This window comes from Manis pentadactyla, chromosome 8 (genome assembly GCF_030020395.1).
Source record: "Manis pentadactyla isolate mManPen7 chromosome 8, mManPen7.hap1, whole genome shotgun sequence".
Lineage (NCBI taxonomy): Eukaryota > Metazoa > Chordata > Mammalia > Pholidota > Manidae > Manis > Manis pentadactyla.
In genome coordinates this window covers 60,197,759-60,219,653 of record NC_080026.1, presented here as the reverse complement: position 1 = coordinate 60,219,653, position 21,895 = coordinate 60,197,759, and the positions used below count along the sequence as shown (strand labels likewise).

Below are 21,895 nucleotides of genomic sequence, written 5' to 3'. Positions count from 1 at the left end.
GGACTCGAAAGCTAAGTCGTTCTTGATCCTTTCGTGTTATCCATTTTTTCAGTCTCCTGAAGGGAAATTTCTGTTCAATTTCATACAAAAGGCTTCATCTACTGTGGGAACCCTGCAAAGCAGGCATGTTGGTACTGTGTCCTACAACCCTCCCTGGAGCCCTACTCTGCCCTTTGATTTAAATGTGAGTATCTTTCAAAACAAGTAAGAATCAGAGGGAATGCTGATACTAATCTTTACTAAAGGGTCTAGCCTAAACTCAGGCTCCAGGAGCAGGGAGACATAAGAGAATAAAGGAAGAGAGGTGATCTAAGGTGCTATGCTCTTTCTTTCAAGTCAACAAACCCTAATTAAAATGTTAAATATTTCACATAAAAATTGTGGCTTTAGAAATCATAACTTTTAATATAACCTTAAAATACAGTTACTTTTTAGCCATTAAACACAATGTCTGTGATAATTTCCAGAATACACAATCAAGTAATTCTGAGAAGGTAAAAAGTACTCTGGGCAAAGTACTTGACTGTATTTGCCTATTTCAAGGAAATTTCACAAATAATTTTAAGAAGCAGCCAACTTAAATTTAACCAAAATAAATAAATAAGCTAACAAAGAATATATGTAACAAAAGGAAGGCTCTTTTATTTTTCATGGAAAACAGATTTGGAAACACCTGAAATGAATGTATTTTCCAGGGTCATCCTAGCTGCTGCTGCTTGCTCAGAGATCAGCTGAAACTTCCTAGAGAAGGAAGACTGGATAGATAAAAGAGAACCAACTAAAAGGAAAGCAAAACCTCAAAGAGCTCACAGTCCACCTGGCACAAGACCACAGCCTCTGAAACAGTGTGATCGTCTGACTGCCTGAGTCAGGCAAAGATTGCCATGGGATCTCAGAGGAGAGAACCCAGGATAAGGGGGCAGAAGAGATAGTTAAGTGTGAGCAGAGCTGTCCGTGAGGAGGAGTGTTCCTGACAGGGGAAGCAGCCAGGCTGGTGGCAGCAGCAGGCAGGGAAATGTGTGTGCAGGGAATGGTGTCTGATATGACTGGAGTTTAGCCTCGCCGTATGGGGTGACTAGTGGGAAAGTTGGATGCTTTGGTTAGCATGGATTATAAAAGGCTTTAATATCAAACTGAGGAGCTCAAACTCAAATGGGCAGTGAGAGACCATCAGAGAGGGACATGATCTGCTCTGTGTTTAGAAGCCTTTCAAGTGGCAGTGCAGGAGAGCCTGGAGGTAGTGGGACTTCAGTGTGGCTACTGATTAGGATGTAAATCAAACAAATGGGGAAGTGGACACAGAGTTAGGGAGGTGGAAGAAGGACAGAAAAGATGAAGGAAAGATGAGATGCCTCCTTCATATGGGGAGTTAGGGTCAGCCTAATGTGTGTAACTGATGGACTAGGAAGAAACATACAAGTTGTTCTGGTTAAAAAAAAGGGAAGCAAGCAAGCAGAGGTGGTTGCATCACCTTGTTTGCACTGTGTAGAGTGTCTGCCTGAGCTGGAAGATCAAAACTCACACCGGCCTCCCCACTTCCAGAAAGAGTGGGCATATTTCCCAGACTGTGGGTCCTCCCAGGTTCAGATGAAGGGAAAGCCAATTCAGGCAAAACAGGTCTTGTTCCAGAGATCTGCGGAGTCACTGCAGGTAGCAAGGCTGCTGGATTAATCGTTAAATCTGCCTAAAGAAGAAAAATGACACTTTTCTGTATGTTTTCTTAAACACAGCAGTCTGTTATTATTATTATGACACACAGTGAGAGACTCATTGTACATAACGTATAATACGAGAGGAGAAAGAGAAATGCAGGATAGTCTCCTGATCTAGTCTTAGAACTAAAACAGAAGGCTACCTGTACCCACCACTGGGACCAAAGAAAGGACATTACAGACAGCACACAGCAGCAACAACTAGAGGGTGGGGAAGAGATGAGACATGCCTGGCAGCAGCTGACAAAAGTTAAAACCCCAAAAAGTTTACAGATGCCACAAGGCAGGCAATGAAGATTCCAGACATGGTATAATTACTTGTATTTTCCAGATCCGAGGGGATGGCTCTTTGGTTTTAAATGGAACGGGATCTGGTAAGTCCTGCGTGAAATTACATTCAGTTAAAAACCCATTACGGAAATAGAAAATGTTCCTTGGATTAAATTTATGCCTGTAAATAAATGTGTGATGGAGGAAAGCTGTCACTTTCTGTAGTTCTCTAATGGGAAAGGCATTCAGATGTCTCCTGGGGCCTCACAACATTTCACTGACATCACTTCACTTATGCCTCCTTATCCACTGGACAAGTAGAAGGCTGTCAGACTGCATACAGAATAAGGGAGATGGAGACCATGAATAGAATTCCTAAGACTGTTAGGGTATCAGAGCACCAAAACCTGACCAGCTGGGGAAATTATCAAGCTGGGAATCTCACATGGCAAATATTACAGAGCAGACAGAAATTCACACACAGCCTAATGCAGTGGTTCTAGAAGCCAAAGCAGCTGAGACTTGGGACAAATCACTGGATATGTGCTTGTCCTAGCGCCTTGCTGTCAGAGCCCAGGACACTCAGGCCTCAGTGAGACATCCAGGGGCAGCAGCCAGCTTGACCCAGTACTCACTTTCCAGTTCTGGGCTGCCTTCAGGAAGCACTCCACAGACAAGACTGCTGAGGGCGGACGCCTATCAGCAATGATCTCAGGAGTGGTAACAGAGGGGGAACCAAGAAACGGGATGTAACTGATATTTAATTCTAGGTAAACCAAAGGGAGAGCCAGGGGTTCTGGTGGGAAGAAGGTTCTTCACCATACCTCAACTTTATCTTGGAATCGAATGGAAGTACTTCAAAAAATTATTAGTAAGCACAGATTCATAGGAATGGAGTGTGGAGTGAGGAGGGGAGAGATGAGCAGGGTTGAAAAATACAGTCAAGGAAAAGAGGTCATCCTAGTCGCTGTTTCCCCCTTAATTAAGAGAACTCTGAATACCCTTGGGCCTGCATGATGGAGTTAATCTATACGGGGATGCAAACAAGAGCCAGAAGTCCTTAAAGAGATCGGTTCTAACCTGAGGTGTTTCCAGTTTCCATTCACTTTTTTCTTTGATACCTTGAGTGGACTCAAGATGTTTCTCATTCTTAAAAGAGGAAATAGAGTGGTCTTTTTTCACTACCTTCTTCTTTTCAGGTATCTTTAAAGAAAAAGAATACCAAAAGTCTGTCAAGTATCTTAGAAATTTTAAAGTAAAGTCATATTGCAAAAAAAGGCCCTGGCTTCTGAGTTTTAAAAGTCACTTCTCAAATGAAGGTTTTGAACCAACACAAAGGCGGCTTTTCAGAAATATCATTCTAAAGACTGACTTTCTTAGGAGCCCTCTCTATGATAAAAAGAAAACAGAACTTATAAAATCTACTGGGCAGGGGGAAAAAGGTGACATACACAAGCTAACACTCAGATTTAAGGTTCTGCACCTGAAAGGCATGAATAGTTAGTCATCATATTGTATGCACTGGTCTTTCAATAAGCAACTTAAAAACCAAACAAACATAAAATACAGTAAGAGAACGTGAGTTAGTTACTGTTAGGGAACTTAAGAAGGGGACAATACGAACAATACATTATCTGCCTTTCATTTACTGGTAAGCACCACAATTCCGTGTATTTTCCTTAACCGTGTAACTGGACATTAATTTCCTTTGCCAGAAATCTTTCCGCTCTTTCCCCAGTATTGAGAATAAAAGGCTGGTACCAAAGGCTTCAACTTGGCAGAGCTGAACAGATCGTCATCTTCATCATCCCCAAAAAGGCTCCCAACACTTGGCTCTAAGAACTAGAGTAGAGTATAAACTCAAATTCAACATTCAAACCAAAACAAATGACAAAGAACAAGGTCAGCAGCTGAGATAATTTCTAATACAATAGCAAAGCCACGATGTGGAGAACCATTTGTAACTGACCCTGGTTTTTTTGGTGCTGGAGAAAAGGTCAACATCTGGGTCATTGTCCTGGAGCTTATGACTGAAAAGGAGTTCTTCATCCTGAAAGACACCTGTGCTTTTGGGCCAGGCATCAGGATTGGAGCCCTGGGAGAAAGAGGGATGTTCTAAGGATTTACCTTATGAGAATCACACACAGATGTAAAGATGAAACAACAACAACGCAGCTTTGTTTATAATGGCTAAAGGTTGGACACAGCCTAAGTCCTAACCAGAAAGGAGTGACACACTAATATGATAGAATATTACAGAACTAACAAAAAAAGGGGAGAACGTATTTATAAGTACAGTAACATAAACATAATCTGGAAAGATCATTGTTCAACATTTGTGTAGCATCTCAATGTTTTATTTTAAAAACAATCCATTAGTTCCACAGTGAGAAACATTTTAGGGGTAAAAACACACAAACTTAAAGAAGTTCTCTCCATTTCATCCCCAAAGGGAAGAAAAGACTTAATACCAGAAACTACATGGTGGTCCAGCATGTATCCCCCTAACCTGTCAGCATTGAAGTCCAAAGAACTGCAGAGGTATGACTGGCCAACCTTCCCCTATACCCATCCACCTCTTATCCCACTACCTTCAGATTCCAAACAAGTTCTTTTGGTTTACTAAGACATCTGACATTTGAAAGTTACTGTTCACATTACTTGGTTTGATACTATAATGCCCCAGACTTTACATTATAAAATTCTCCCTATTTCTTCTTTACTATCACACCCACAGATTAAACAAAACTCACTTAAGACAAAATGTGTCACATTAAAAATTAACTAATAATTATTGTTGATTATAAATAAAAACCAGTGTAACATAGCAACTACATTTGTAAGTTTCACAACTATGAGAATCGTAGTACAAAATCATATACAGTAAAAGACTGGAAGAAAATATAGCAAATTATTCATATTCACTCGATGTAGTCCTCATTTATAAACAGGGTTGTACTATTTATGTAATAAAAAAATTCTTTAAACATTTCCTTATAGAAATCAACATCGACTATATCCTCAGTTTGATTTAGAAAAAGCACTGGTAACCTATGGCCTACCACCTGTTGTTGTTGTTCAGTATCTCAATTGGGTATTATTCACAGTCCAAAAAACTCTATTTAAAAGTGTATACTTTAATGATTTTTAGTATATTTATAGCTGTGCAAATACCATCACAATCCAAGTTCAGAACATTCTCATCACCCCAGAAAGATCTCCCAAATCTATTTATTAGTAATCACTCTCTGTTCCTGTCTGCCCCTTTCCTTACACCCAGGCAACCACTGATCTATTTTCTATCTCTATAGATTTGTCTATCAGGGCATTTTAAATAAATGGAATCATACCATATCTGTCTTTCGTCATTGGCTTCTTTGATTCAGCATGTGTTGTCAAGGTTCATCCATGTTATAAATAACTATTTTTAATGCCTAATAATATTGTATAGTAACACCACATCAGTTAATGAACATTTATTTAAACTGTTTCCACCTTTAGGCTATTTTGAATAATGCTGTTGGAAACATTAAAGTTTTTGTATGAATGTATATTTTCATTTCTTGCATACATACCTAGTAGTGGAACTGCAAGGTCATGTAGTGACTCTTACGTTTAACAATATGAGGAACCACCAAACTGTCTTCCAAAGTGGCTGCAGCATCTTACATTCCCAAGAGCAATGAATGAGGAAGGTTGTAGTTTCTCCACATCCCCACTAACACTTGGCTAATATCAAAAAGTCTACAAGTGTTGATGAGGATGTAGAGAAACTGGAACCTTCAATTCTTCAGCAACTCACATGAGAGAACTAACATCATGAAATGAGATTCTTTTATTCTTTCAAAACATGAACTGTACTACTTTTTGCTCACCGTTCCTACTCTCTTTGGCACTTGGATGCTGCTCTGATCCTCTGTTTTATCCTCTTCCTCATCATATAGGCTAAGAACAGTTTTGGTTCTATTTTTGGTTCCTTTGTCCAATGGGGAAGATGAAGAAAGTAAATCAGAATGCTTGGCTGCTTGCTGAGAAGAGAGTGTCAAAGGTCCTTCCTAAAAATGGAAATAATAAGGAAAAAATTAAGTATCACCTGGAAATACAAATTCTATTGTGGGGCCTCCCAAGCTCTTCATTAATTCTGTAACTGCCACATGCATGTTTCGGGGCTCTACAGCTAATCACATCTGCTCCCAGGTAACAAAACCCTGAGCTAGTTCTTCATTGGCTGCTCCAATAAAGAGTCCTGTACAGATAATTCATAGACAAAAATAATTTTTCCAAACAGTTAAAAGCCATGGGTCCTTCCTTCCTACCATTATATATATATATACAAACACTGATACATACAGGTTGCTCATGAACTATAACTTCTACGTCATAAAGACAACACAAATGCCAGTCATTGGGAGAGGATCATGTATTTCCTAGTATTTAACTAATACATAAGTCTCTAAGAGAAACCTAATTGACAAAATCAGACACTTAAATTTTCAAAGGCTTACACTGTATTATGCAATTATAAGAATCTCTAAAATAATCTAAGATGCAGCATTTATTCATTCCACAAGAAGTATATCACATTTCAGGTAAGATGCCACTGATTTAAGAACCACTAGTACTATATGAACCACTAAGGACAAAAAAAAACAACTCTCAATTAACATGCCACTGATCTTAAGAGGTGTATCCTACTTTCAGAGTGGTTAAACTGTAGGAAAAACAAGCTCCTTTGAAGAGAGATAATTTTTCAAGTGCCTACTATGTGCAAAGTAATATGCTAAGTAGTACAGATACAATGGTGAACAAAACAAACCTGGCCCCCATCTTCACGGTGCTTATACTCAAGCAGAGAGATGGTAGCACAGGAGAGCACAAGTGTGGGCTCGGTTATGACTGGGGTAAGCCAGGGGCTTCTGGACACAGAAAAGGTCCTCATGAAAACGTGGGCAAGACAATGTCACACAATAATAAAATACAGCATTTCTATCACTGTAGCCCCACGGAGCCTCTAACAGTAAAAGGATATGCAATGTTCTTCACAGGCCCTAGAAGAGAGATTAAACCTAAGTTGCTGAACACAAAGAATAAAAGGAAAGTTAGAAAATAAGAAAAGGTTTATAGAAACAGGAGGTAATCACTGGTTCCCAGATGTAGCCAGAAGCCTTATCCACAGCCTTATGCCATCTCTTGCAGATGACAGATCACCATGGAAAAGAAAGCTAATGTTTCAGAGGAAAGAGAAATACCACTTTACTTTGTAATTCACAATATAAAAAAGTGCTAAACTGATTACAAATCAGGGAGAACTCAAGATGGTGGCGTGAGTAGGGTGGCGGAAATCTCTTCCCAAAACCATATATATTTCGAAAATACAGCAAATACAACTATTCCTAAAAGAGAGACCAGAAGATACAGTACAACAGCCAAACTACATCTACATTTGTGAGAACTCAGCATCTCACAAAAAGGGTAAGATACAAAGCTGTGACACAGCGGGACTTGTGCACTCCCCCCACCCAAACTCAATGGTGGGAGGAAAAGAATCAGAGGGGGGAGAGAGTTGAAGCACAGGACTGCTAAATAACCAGCCCTAGTAATCTGCACCAGGAGCACAGACACACAGCACAAGGTATACTAGATATTAGAGAAATGGAAAAGTAAAATCTGAGACGGAGACTGCAAGTGGGTCCCCACAGCTGGCTCCCTGGGGACAAAAGAAAAGCCAGTTTTAAAAGTCTTGTAGGGACAAGAGTTTAACAGGTGGACAAAATCGTCCTGGCACACTCAACCCAGCAGGCTAGAATCTTAAGGAACTTCAGGTGCCCTAAACCCCTGGGGGATAATGCAGCTCTGAAGCCCCTCAAGACTATAAGCAGCCTGCCATTCATTCTCCCCCACAAGCACTAGAAGCAGCCTGCCATTCATTCTCCCCAACCAGGACTAGAAGCAAGCCAGCTGACCCGCCACGGCTGTGGACCAGCCAGGAAGCAGCCCCACCCACAACAACCACATAGAGTCTTCTCCCAGAGTGCAGCTAACCAGTCTAGACCCAGAGGGTGCCGCCAACAAGCAGCTGCCCGGCACAGGTAGAGGAAGCGGGAGGTTCCGGAAAGCACAAAGGGGTGCCCTTCTCAAAAGAGAACAAACCTGGTGCGTCTGTGACACCCCGCAGTGCCCTAGGCTATCCCAAGGGCCACCCCACCCACAGCAGCACAGGGGATTAACCCAGAGACTGCTACCTGTGTGCAGGTAACCGGCACAGGTAGCAGAGAAGAGCAAGGTGACCAGCAAGCAGGAAAGGACTTTGTTCTCCTAGCTGACACATGCACCACTGGCCGGCAATCACTTCTATCGCCATGAAAAGGCAGAAGATCCTGGTCCAGTCCAAAATAACTCAAACAATGCCAAAAAGAGGGCCTGGCAAGATAGATATAAACAATCTTCCTGAAAAAGAATTCAAAATACAAGTCATAACCATGCAGATAGAGCTGCAGAGAATTATGCAAGATGTAAGGGATGAAGTCCAGAGGGAGAAAACAGAAATGAAGCAATGACCAGAAGGACTTAAGAGCATACTGGATGAGGTGCAAGAGACTGTTAATGGAATAGCAATCAGAGAACAGTAATACAGAGGAGCTGAGGCAGAGAGAGATAAAAGGATCCCTAGGAATGAGAATATTAAGAGAACTGTGTGACCAATCCAAACAGAACAATATTTGCATAATAGGGGTACCAGAGTAAGGAGAGAGAGAAAAAGGGATAGAAAGTGTCTTTGAAGAAATGACTGCTGACAGCTTCCCTAAACTGGGGAAGGAAATAGTCTCTCAGACCATAGAAGCCCACAGATCTCCCAACAGAAGGGACCCAAGGAGAACAACACCAAGACATACAATAATTAAAATGGCAAAGACCAAAGACAATGACAGGGTATTAAAGGCAGACAGAGAGAGAAAAAAGATCACCTACAAAGGAAAACCCACCAGCCTATCATCAGACTTCTCAATGGAAACCTTACAGGTCAGAAGAGAATGGCATGATATATTTAATGCAATGAAAACAGAAGGGTCTTGAACCAAGAATGGGTCCACCAACACTATCATTTAAATTTGAAGGGGGGATTAAACAATTTCCAGATAAGCAAAACTTAAGGGAATTTACCTCCCACAAACCACCACAACAGGGTAGGGTATGTTAACAGGACTGCTCTAGATGGAAGCACTCTTAAGGCTAAATAGATGTCACCAGAGAAAATAAAACCACAGCAAAGAAAGCAGGGAAACCAAATACTAACTAACGGCAAAAAAATAAAATCAGCTATCCACAAAAGCAGTCAAGGGAAACACAAAAGAGTACAGAATAAAACACCTAACATATAAAGAGTGGAGTAGGAAGAAGAAGGGAGAGAAATGAAGAATCATCAGAATGTGTTTATAATAGCTCAATAAGTGAGTTAAGTTAGACAGTAAGATAGTAAAGAAGCTAACCTTGAACCTTTGGTAACCACGATCCAAAGCATTCAATGACAGTAAGTACATATCAATTGATAATCACCCTAAATATAAATGGACTGAGTGTACCAATCAAAAGACACAGAGTAATACAATGGATAAAAAAGTAAGACCCATCTACATGCTGCTTACAAAAGACTCATCTCAAACCCAAAGACATACAAAGACTAAAAGTGAAGGGTTGGAAAAAGATATTTCATGCAAACAAGAGGGAGAGAAAAGCAGGTGTTGCAGTACTTGTATCAGACAAAATAGACTTCAAAACAAAGAAAGTAACAAGAGATAAAGAAGGACATTACATACTGATAAAGGGGTCAGTCCAACAAGAGGATATAACCATTATAAATATCTATGCACCCAACACAGGAGCACCAACATTTGTGAAACAAATACTAACAGAATTAAAGGAGGAAATAGAATGCAATGCATTCGTTTTAGGAGACTTCAACACACCATTCACTCCAAAGGACAGATCAATCAGACAGAAAAGAAGTAAGGACACAGAGGCACTGAATAACACTAGAACAGATGGACCTAACAGACATCTATAGATCTCTACACCCAAAAGCAGCAGGATACACATTCTTCTCAAGTGCACATGGAACACATTCCAGAATAGACCACATACTAGGCCACAAAAAGAGACTCAGTAAATTCAAAAAGACTGAAATTCTACCAACCAACTTCTCAGATCACAAAGGTATAAAAATAAAAATAAATTGTACAAAGAAAACAAAAAGGCTCACAAACACATGGAGGCTTAACATGCTCCTAAATAATCAGTGGATCAACGAACAAATTAAAATGGAGATTGAACAATATATGGAGACAAATAAAAACAACAGCCCAAAGCCCCAACTTCTATGGGATGAAGCAAAGGCAGTTCAAAGAGGAAAGTATATAGCAATCACGACCTATTTAAGGAAGGAAGAATAATCCTAAATGAACAGTTTAAAGTCACAATTATTGAAACTGGAAAAAGAAGAACAAATGAGGCCCAAAGTCAGCAGGAGGGACATAATAAAGATCAGAGAAGAAATAAATAAAATTGAGAAGAATAAAACAACAGAAAAAATCAATGAAACCAAGAGCTGCTTTTTTGAGAAAATAAACAAAATACATAAGCCAATCTCCAGACTTATTAAGAGAAAAAGAGAATCTACACACATAAACAGAATCAGATATAAGAAACGAAAAATCACAACATACCCCACAGAAAAACAAAGAATTATTAGAGAATACTATGAGACTCTATATGCTAACAAACTGGAAAACCTAGAAGAAATGGACATCTTCCTAGAAAAATACAACCTTCCAAGATTGACCAAGGAAGAAACAGAAAATCTAAACAGACCAATTACCAGCAACAAAACTGAACCAGTAAATCAAAAATCTACCCAAGAACAAAAACCCCAGACCAGATGGATTCACCGCTGAATTTTATCAGACATATAGAGAAGACCTAATACCCATCTTCTTCAAAGTTTTCCAGAGAGTAGAGGAGCGAATACTTCCAAACTCATTCTATGAAGCCAGCATCACACTAACACCAAAACCAGGCAAACACACTACCAAATAAGAAAATTACAGACCAATACCCTGATAAAAATAGATGCAAAAATACTCAACAAAATATTAGCAAACCAAATTCAAAAATACATCAAGAGGATCATACACCATGACCAAGTGGGATTCATCTCAGGGATGCAAGGATGGTACAACATTTGAAAATCCATCAACATCATCCACCACATCAACAAAAAGGACAAAAACCACATGATCTTCTCCATAGATGCTGAAAAAGCATTCAACAAAATTCACCATCCATTCATGATAAAAACTCTCAACAAAATGGGTATAGAGGGCAAATACCTCAACATAACAAAGGCCATATATGACAAACACACCACCAACACCATACTTAACAGCAAGAAGCGGAAAGCTTTTCACCTAAGATCGGGAACAAGACAGGGATGCCCACTCTTCCCCACTGTTATTCTTCATAGTACTGGAGGTCCCAGCCATGGCAATTAAGACAAAACAAAGAAATACAAGGAATCCAGATTGATTAAGAAGAGGTCAAACTGTCACTATTTGCAGATGACATGATATTGTATGTAAAAAACCCTAAAGACTCCACTCCAAAACTACTAGAACTAATATCTGAATTCAGCAAAGTTGCAGGATACAAAATTAATACACAGAAATCTGTTGCATTCCTATACACTAACAATGAAGTAGCAGAAAGAGAAATCAGGAAAAAAATTCGATTCACAATTGCATCAAAAGAATAAAATACCTAGGAATAAACTTAACCAAGGAAGTGAAAGACCTATACCCTGAAAACTACAAGACACTCTTAAGAGAAATTCAAGAGGACACTAACAAATGGAAACTCATCCCATGCTCTTGCCTAGAAAGAATTAATATTGTCAAAATGGCCATCCTGCCTAAAGCAATCTACAGATTCAATGCAATCCCTATCAAAATACCAACAGCATTCTTCAACAAACTGGAACAAATAGTTCTAAAGTTCGTATGGAACCACAAAAGACCCCAAATAGCCAAAGCAATCCTGAGAAGGAAGAATAAAGCAGGGGGATCTCACTTCCCAACTTCAAGCTCTACTACAAAGCCACTGTAATCAAGACAATTTGGTACTGGCACAAGAACAGACCCACAGACCAGTGGAACAGAATAGAGAGTGCAGATATTAACCCAAACATATATGGTTGATTAATATATGATAAAGGAGCCATGGACATACACTGGGGAAATGATAGCCTCTTCAACAGCTGGTGTTGGCAAAACTGGACAGCTACATGTAAGACAATGAAACTGGATCATTCATTGTCTAACCCCATACACGAAAGTAAACTCGAAAAAGGATCAAAGACCTGAATGTAAGTTATGAAACCAGAAAACTCTTAGAAAAAAACATAAGCAAAAATCTATTGGACATAAACATGAGTGACTTCTTCATGAACATATCTCCCCGGGCAAGGGAAACAAAAGCAAGAATGACCTCATGGGACTGCATCAAACTAAAAAGCTTCTGTACAAGAAAGGATACCATCAGTAGAACAATAAAACGTCCTACAGTATGGGAGAATATATTCATAAATGACATATCCAATAAAGGGTTGACACCCAAAATATATAAAGAGCTCACACACTTCCACAAACAAAAAGCAAATAATCCAAGAAAAATGGGCACATGATCTGAACAGACACTTTTTCAAAGAAGAAATTCAGATGGCCAACCGACACACGAAAAGATGCTCCACATTGCTAATCATCAGAGAAATGCAAATTAAAACCACAATGAGATATCACTTCACACCAGTTAGGATAGCCAACATCCAAAAGACAAACAACAACAAATGTTGGCGACGATGTGGAGAAAGGGGAATCCCTCTACACTGCTGGTGGGAATGTAAACTAGTTCAACCATTGTGGAAAGCAGTATGGAGGTTTCTCAAAAAGATCAAAATAGAAATAACATTTGACCCAGGAATTCCACTCTGATGAATTTACCCTAAGAATGCAGGAGCCCAGTTGGAAAAAGACATATGCACTCCTATGTTTATTGCAGCACCATTTACAATAGCCAAAAAATGGAAGCAACCTAAGTGTCCATCAGTAGATGAATGGATAAAGAAGATGTGGTACATATACACAATGGAATATTATTCAGCCATAAGAAGAAAACAAATCCTACTATTTGCAACAACATGGATGGAGCTAGAGGGTATTATCCTCAGCGAAATAAGCCGGGTGGAGAAAGACAAGTATCAAATGATTTCACTCATCTGTGGAGTATAACAAGAAAGAAAAAACTGAAGGAACAAAACAGCAGCAGACTCACAGATCCCAAGAATGGACTAACAGTTACCAAAGGGAAAGGGACTGGGGAGGATGGGTGGGAAGGGAGGGATAAGGGGGAAAACAGGGCATTATGATTAGCACACATAATGTAGGAGGGTGGGGACATGGGGAAGGCAGTATATACAGAGAAGACAAGTAATGATTCTATAGCATCTTACTAAGCTGATGGACAGTGACTGTAATGGGGTATGTGGGAGGGACTTGATAATAGGGGAAGTCTATAACCATAATGTTGTTCAAGTAATTGTACATTAATGATATCAAAATAAATAAATAAATAAGTAACCAAATAGACAAACAAACAAATAAATAAGACATCTGTGTCTTACACTGTAATTTAAAATAAACTTTAAAAAGAAAATATTTAGTAGGTATAGAAGAAGAACCAAGTATCTGCCTCTAGAAACAGGAAGTTGTGGGTTCTTTTACTGCCATATGCCTCCTTCGTTGTACACAAGGAGAAACCAGGTCCCTAAGGACACACAGGTTTCAGGAATGTGGTCACCCATCACCACGGTGGGAGAGTGAGATTCTTCATCAAGCTTGGGGGTAGGAGTTGCAATTTTGGCTTCTGTGGCTGTTCCAACACGGGAAGTTTCCCTGGGGGCTCATATGTCCTTCCCTGTCTTGCAGGACTTTCTGCCCTCATCCATGCCAAACTGGAGTGGTCTCAAGTTGGGTCGGAAGACCGTCACAGCAGGCTGTGAGCTGGCTGGATTCTTGGCCTTTTAGGCTAACCCGGCACAGGTAAAGAGGTCTCCATGGGGCCTAGCCTAGAAAGTTCACTGTTAGCAACTGTCAGTTGGCAATAAAAAAGTGCTTGGCCTCACTGTTCTATGTGCACATACTTCAGGAATGTGCTGGGGAGGGATTAATGACAGGCCATAAAGAAGGCTTCCAGTGTGTCTAGGTTCCAGACAAGCATTACGTTAATGACACCTTCCTCTCATTCTCTAATACTCATGACATAACATGAGATTGCTATGTTTTAGCTTAGGTAACTGTGGTAACAATGCCATTTAGAGAAAATCACTGGAAGGACATTAAGACCACAGAGCCACTGATTAACTCCTTTTTTCTTATCACATATATTAATTTTTTTAAAAACTTTAACTGTGGTAAAAAACACACAATATAAATTTTTCCATCTTAACCATTTGAGCGTATAGATAGTGGTGTTAAGAATAATGGCACTGTTATGCAACCATCTCCAGAATTATCTTGCAAAACTGAAACAGCAGCCCATTTCCCCCTTCTGCTACCCTGGCAACCACCATTCTACTTTCTGTCTCTGAATTTGACTGTTCTAGGTACTTCACGTAAGTGGAATCATATAGTATTTGCCTTTTTGTGCTGGCTTACGTCATTCAGTATAATGTGCTCAAGGTTGATCCATGTGGTAGCACGTGTCAGAATTTCCTTCCATTGGTACTCTGCCCCCCGAAGACTATACCTGACACTGAATGGGCTGCAGACACGCAGGAGTCCTTTTCTCCAGGCTTTTTTATGTGTGCTTCATCTGTAAAATACCACTAACCAGAAGCTATCTTTCTAAAACTAGGAAAACAAGTTTTCCAAGGTCAGGTTTTAGGAGCTGATTCAGGGAGTATCACTATTCTGTAACACCACCTCAAGGATGTTTCCTGAGCCTAAGAGGTTAAGAATACCTTTGTTGCAGGAGGAACAGATGCAGGAGGAGAGCCAAACAGAGAACTTCCACTATCGGCATCCTCTTCGAAGAGCAGTGATACTCTCTGGGTCTTCTTTCGGCTACACAAACAGATGAAAGACCAAAATAAAGGCAAATAGGATTTAAAAAAATACAGTATTGTTTCTAGGTCACACCTCTACGAACCCACCTGCCACTAAAGTACCCGAGCTATCGGCTGACCTTATACAACTGAAAGCAAGTAAGAAAAACCTTTGAAGTAGGTGCGATTTGTGCCTAGCAAGTCATCAGCCTCTGACCCCCACCCTTATGCAGAAGAGCTAAGGCCCTCCTCAACCTGGCCCTTGTTAGTTATTTCTGATACGGTGCGGGTGCACTAGCTGTTAGCTTTGTGAGGCACATGACACTACTAGCACTCTCTCTCACAACTTCTTAGGCACAGGAAGAAACAGAGAACATGAGCGCCTATTTCCAAAGTGGTCAGAAGGCAGCTGTCAAAAGATTACAGGGCCAGGGCCTGCTTTGGGCTATGACCTGGTACCTCCTTGGCCACCTAATCCTGTCTTTCCAAGCATTCCCCTGCTTTCCCTTCAAACCCCAAATCCATCCCTTTCCATCCCCACCAGACAAACCTCTCAGAGCTGGAAAAGCAGAACTCATTTCCCTGTTCATCACATCACTAGGCACCCAGCTCCTACCCCATGTTGGACAACCAGAGCCGAAATGCGGTCACAGCTCTCCTCACCACCTTCCTCTAGCCTGTCTTCACCTACCTCCTTACCTGGGATTCTGGCAGGCCCCTACACACAAGGTGCTCAGTAAATGCCAGAACAACTATTCATCAGTACATCATCAGGAACAGAAATAATATGAAAGTGAAGAAACACAGGGAGGCTTAGCACTGGACTGGTTTTTACTATATGATAAGGAATTATACAACTAACATACTAGAGAATTACCAAAGTAATGAAAACCTCAAAATCATTTACAGCTAGGAAAAAAGCACAGTAATAGTAAGTCACTTTAGTAAATTGTTCACTATATCCATCTACTTCTATTAGAAATTATAATTAACAAGGCAAAATCTATGTAACTTATTTGTTAGCTTAATATTGATGTCTATCTACATCTTACAAAAAAACAAAAAAACTAAGGATCAACCAAACAGTTGAGTGCACTTTCACTGGACACATACACTAAAGGACAGTTACAAACTAAGTCTGCACTTTGAAAAAGTTATTAAAGGAAAGAGCCAATTTGTAACGGCACAGTAAGGTGGTACCTAGTATGCCTTTAAGGACATATACCAATACAGAGTTACACAAATGATAACCAAAATATCCGACTACTAGGTGATGAATGATCACAAAGTATTAATGACTATATCAGATGCCTGAAGAGTGCCGAACACCTCATAAAGCAGCTATAGCAGAAAATCTTACTCATTATCTTCCAAACAAGAATTTCTAAACAAACTAACCAACCAAAACCCCTGAGAACAACCCACAAGACATCTGATGACTGATTCTGAAGGCAAGCTACTAGAGAAAAGCTAGTTAGCTCTCTGGACAAAGTTACATAAAAGACTACAATCCTTACCCTCGGCCTCATTCCCTAACTCTCAGCTACTGCTGGTTAAATGGGGGCCTCCCGTGGCGACCTGTCCTCAGGAAAACATGTGCTTGTTCAGTGAGCTACAGTATTTCTCATTATAAGTAACAGGTTAAGTATTTTGATTTATTTAAAAGGTGCAGAGAAAACATTTCGATGACCATAGAGTCTATGGGTCTAAACCAGGCACTTTTGAGAGTGAAAGGGAAAGTTATTAATAATCATACTGGAATGAAAGGAACAAAGCAGGGCTGCCAGGCAAGCCAGGGCATTTGAATGCCTTGCTAAGATAATATTTCACAACTTCATTAGGGTCATAAAGCTTCTTTCTTTTTTTAGAATGGTTGTGAGATATAATTTACATGCCATAAATCTTACACTTTTATAAAAGTGTACAATTCACTGATTTTTAGTATATTTGGAGTTGAGCATAGTCACCATAATCTAAGTTCACAGTATTTCCAACAACCCAAAATGAAACCCTACCTGTTAACATTCACTCCCAATTCTCCTTTCCCCTCAGCCTCAGGCAAACACTAATTTATTTTCTGTGGCTATGGATTTATCTGTCTGGACATTATATACCAATGGACTCATACATGTGGTCTTCTGTGACTGGCTTCTTTCAGTTAACACAGTTCATCGATGTTGTGGCATGTCTCAATATTTTGTTCCTTCTCATTGTATGGGCGGAATTCATTTTGCTTATTGTTTCATCAGTTGATGGGCTTTTCAGTTACTATGTACAATGCTGTGATGAACATTCATGTGCAAGTTTTTGTGTGGACAGGTTTTCATTTTTCTTGACCTATACCTAAAAATGAAGTTAAGTCCTATGGTAACTCCAGGTTTAACTTTTTAAGGAACAACTGTTTCCCAAAGTGGCTGCACCATTTTACATTCCCCCAGCAATGTATGAAGGTTCCTCCACATCCTTCCTCACATTTGTTAGTGTCTAAAAATTGTAAAAGCAATTTTAGAGAATCTGATGAAAGTTAGGAATTATTTACTCAGAAAAATGCCCATATACAAAACTTTATAGACAACTTTAAAACCAACTAGAAATGGAATAAATCTGGAGCAGAGAAAGCATTAATGAAAGCTAAGTATTGGGTGTAGCTGATATTGGAACCTCCAAGTGAGACGTTTGCAGATCTCTAAACTAGTGACCATGTGTGCGTGGTAGGGGGCAAAGGGAGACAGGGCACATATGTAACATAAGTTCTACACAACCTAGAAAATGCTCAAGTGCAACACGACCACAGATGAGGGGCATATACAGAGGGAATTATTTTTGCTCTAGACTTTAACTCTTTTTCTTCTCTCTCTCACCTGTCTTTTAGGTCAAGAAAGGATTCTTATAAGAGAGGGCTTAAACTGAGTCTTGAAGGAAGCTGGTCAGGTAAGAAGGGAAGAAGAGCATATCTCAGGAGAGAGAGTGCAAGAAAAATAAAGGAATGTAATGTTATTTCCTCTGCAGTCATGATGATAAATGGTAACATGTTAAGTGACTGCAATCTAACAATTGTGCTAAGCATTTCCCATTTTTTGGATTTCATTTAATCCTCTCAATGATCCTATGTGAGAGGTACTATTATTATTTTTGTGTAACTGATGAGAAAACTCAGGCCCAGAGAACTCTGGTAACTTGCCCAAGGTTATTGTTATTCAGAAAGGAACTGGCAGGGCCAGAATTTATCAGGTACTGGAATTCCTGAGCCTATATTCTTAACCATAGGCAAAAGATAAACTCAAGGGTAAAGTCACCAGGGCCTAAAAGAAACGGTGAGATTTTAAATGATTACAATATTTAGAGATAGAAATATGAGGTACTTTTGAATCTATCAAATCAAAATTAAGGCTTAATCGCACCAACCCACAGGATTTATATGTCCCATCAATTACCTCTTTATGGTACTATCATTCAGTTGAATTCCACAGTAATCATTTAAAGCTCTTGAGGAAAAAGTACACATATTCTGTATTTGTAAGGGAATTATTCTAGATGCACAGCTAATCTGGCAGCATGTTACACCAACCACATCTTATGCTCAGACTTCCTGCTGGCTTCAGGCCAAGTGTTAATGTGAATCAGCTAACACTTACCAGCAACTGGTGTGATAAACACAGCACTGTAGAAAACCATTCTCCTAACAGGACGTGTATCAATGCTGAGGCTGAGGGTATTTCTGTTCAAATGACAAACTTACATACCCTCAACCACACTTTGCATTCTTTAGGATTTCCCAGAGGAAAAACAAACAAAAGACAACAAATTGTACTTAAATCTCTAACAAACTAAGAAAGATGGTATTTTAGGGTTAAAGTGAAAAAAGTTAGGCAGAAGAAATTAGGTAAGGATCCCACAACAAAAAACAATGCCCAGTATCGGGGAAGGACACCTTACAAGTGAAAATCAACATATTTATTTTTATGACTACTGGGTAATGAGTGATTATCATGTCACCCCAAGCAACGGCACCTTGTGAATCAAATACATCTGACACTTGGACAACATGACATTTAGGGGCATGTTGTCATCTGTCCCACAGCTGAAAATCCACACATAACCTTTAACTCCCCCCAAACTTAACCACTAACAGCCTACTGTTGACCAAGTCTCACAGACAACACAAACACTCAATTAACACATATTCTATATTACTACATGTATTATATACTGTAGTCTTATAATAATATCTAAGTGGATCCACTGCAGTTCAAACCTGTGTTGTTCAAGGGTCAACTGTACCTTTATACTTGCTACCACAGACACTGAGACACTAATTAAATCAGTTCTTTCCATGACTAGCTCACCTGTCCTTAGCAATAACAAACAGGTCATCTTCATCATCGTCCTCAAACAGGCTGGTCTTTTTCACAGCCTTGGCCTCCTGGACCTGGGTGGTCCCAGAGTCCCGAAGTTCTCCTTTAGACCTATTATCAGATGATGAGTTGGTCTGTGAATCAGTAATATTCCACTGGTCCTTAAAATATAAAATGTATGTTAAAATCCAGTAATAATTTAGACTAAGGAACCTGGGAAATAAAATAACATTCATCATTAAACAAAGTTGTATTTAAACTAAGCATTAAATTAAGTACATTACTCTTGAAGAAAGCTGACGTCCAGGACTTCTTTGAAGTCAAATCTAGACAGCTGGGTTCTCTAGCCTTACAGACATTCACTTGCCTTTCTCCTCCACTGCCTGCTACAATGTTTCCCCCCTCTATGGTTCTGTTGTGTGTTAGGATAAGGGAAATTATCTACTTTAGGGGGTTGAAAATTAATTTTAGAGGGGAATGAGAAGGAAGAGTGTTGAAAAAAAATTAACACTTGGAGGAAAGTGATATTTTAATTTAAAAACCTCAAAGCAGGTTGGAAAAAAATGTGTAAAAACCTCATGTAAATGAAGCTGCTAGTGACCTTTTTTAACCACAAGTCTGAATCTGGCCTTTAGAAAGTATTTAAGGGAAACCCCACCTGGCTATGCTCACCCCTTCATATCAAGTAACTCTTGAGTGCTTGCCAAGTGGTCCTTTGGTCTCTAGAGTCTAGGGCTTCAGAAATCAAAGTGGGGTCCACAGGAAACATCTTGGGTTATGTAGAATCTCAGATTTCACCCCAACTTTCTGAATCAGAACCTGCATTTGTAACAGGATGCCCAGGTGATTTCTCCACACTTTTTGCTTTGGGAAATGTTTCTCTAGAACAGTGACACTCAACAGTGACTACATGCTAGAATCTCTTACAGAGTTTTAGGAAATTCCAATGATAGACCATACCCAAATTAAATAATTCAGAATATCTACTGATGGAATCCAGTATCACTACTCTTTAAAGTTCTACAGGTGATTCCAATGGGCAGACAAGGTTGAGAGTCACTGATCAAGACCCTGGGTTACCCTTCACTTGGCCAGAACTGTAGCTCCTGGCTCTGGCAAATGTTTTTACTTTCCCTGAACCACAGTAATACTATGGTAGGAAAACGTCCTACCATGATGACAGGCCATTACTACAGGGAGAATCAACAACTACCAACAATGCTAAGAATAAAAAAAAAGGAAAATCCATGATAAATTCATACATTTGAGTAGAAAAAACAAATTACGTTGTATAATTTTAAGTTGCTTTTCATAAAAAACATTAAGATACCTATGGTTTATCTATCTACATCATACCCTCATAACTTGCCTATGATATTAAAATAAAGAGGAGTAATTATAATAATGAAGATTTTTAATGCTTAGCGTTTTTAATATTATGTATGAAGTCTTTTTCTGTATAGCTCAATCTGAACAGCAGATAAATTATATTCACCACTGGCTCTGCTTATATGTATGTAGATATAGCAAATGGATCAAGACTCATAAAAAAGGAGTTCAACTTGCAAAAGCATACACCTACGTCTAGCTATAGTTCTTAACTAAACACAGTGATCATTTAACAAGTTAAAATAAGGCCTAACTCATTTGATTAGCATATATTACAATTTCAGGGACATATTTTATTCCTAACCATTTTGAAAAGATTAACCTTTTAAGTTAGTATATTAAGTACCTTTCTTCAAAAAAACAACAAGTCCTGTGAACATACAAGTCTTTGGTGACTGAACTTCACTAGATGTAAAAAAGATAGAAAAAGAAAATGTTTAGGATAGCTTTAACTCCTAAATCCCATAAAACTATCTCTTACTCTTTTCGAGGAGAAACTGTCAACCCACCTCCTCATCATCACTGCTGAACAATAAGGCAGATGCTTTTTTTCTAGAGGGCTCAGAGGATTTTGATTTCTCTTGACTCTGAGTTAGTAGAGATGATGTCTGTTTCTTACCAGCTGTAGTCCCAAAAAGATTATCCTAAAAAACAAATGGCAAAATGTTCATACAGTTAAAACTTCATACACATGAAACTAAGGGTCTAAGATAGTCTCTCAGATCAGATTGTTTTAAGTTTCTAGTCAGGTACAGAATATATGTAACATCTCTTGCAGGGGGCAGGGGGAGTATCACAAAATTCTTATAAATCCCACTTCTCTCTTATGTATAATCCCATAACAATAGCCTACAATCTTCTAACTGTATACTCTATCCACAGAAGGTAAACAGATACCTTAGAACTCAAAGGTAGAACACTTGTGGGGGGGGATGGTAATGTGGGAGACAAGCTCAAAGAAATGGGAGGAAGCCTGGTCCCACCCAAACCTGCTGGGGCAGGCCCTCTAGACTCTGTAG

The 21,895-nt window shown here is 39.4% G+C and overlaps 1 protein-coding gene across 18 annotated transcripts in view; it reads right to left on the bottom strand.

Moving 5' to 3' along the window:
* Positions 1–21,895, bottom strand: part of WASHC2A (WASH complex subunit 2A) — a 63,106-nt gene that overhangs the window by 3,756 nt on the left and 37,455 nt on the right. For 9 of the 18 annotated variants that reach the window (XM_057505785.1, XM_057505770.1, XM_057505768.1 and 6 more), the window contains 9 exons: positions 21,386–21,520; positions 19,479–19,648; positions 15,049–15,151; positions 5,858–6,037; positions 3,952–4,077; positions 3,744–3,824; positions 3,063–3,185; positions 2,031–2,093; positions 1,472–1,684 (listed from right to left, as the gene is read on the bottom strand). In XM_057505785.1, the coding sequence (XP_057361768.1) occupies positions 1,472–1,684; positions 2,031–2,093; positions 3,063–3,185; positions 3,744–3,824; positions 3,952–4,077; positions 5,858–6,037; positions 15,049–15,151; positions 19,479–19,648; positions 21,386–21,520 (1,194 nt within the window). The remainder of the gene's footprint in view (positions 1–1,471; positions 1,685–2,030; positions 2,094–3,062; positions 3,186–3,743; positions 3,825–3,951; positions 4,078–5,857; positions 6,038–15,048; positions 15,152–19,478; positions 19,649–21,385; positions 21,521–21,895) is intronic. The other 9 variants (XM_057505774.1, XM_057505772.1, XM_057505775.1 and 6 more) reach the window with 8 other exon arrangements.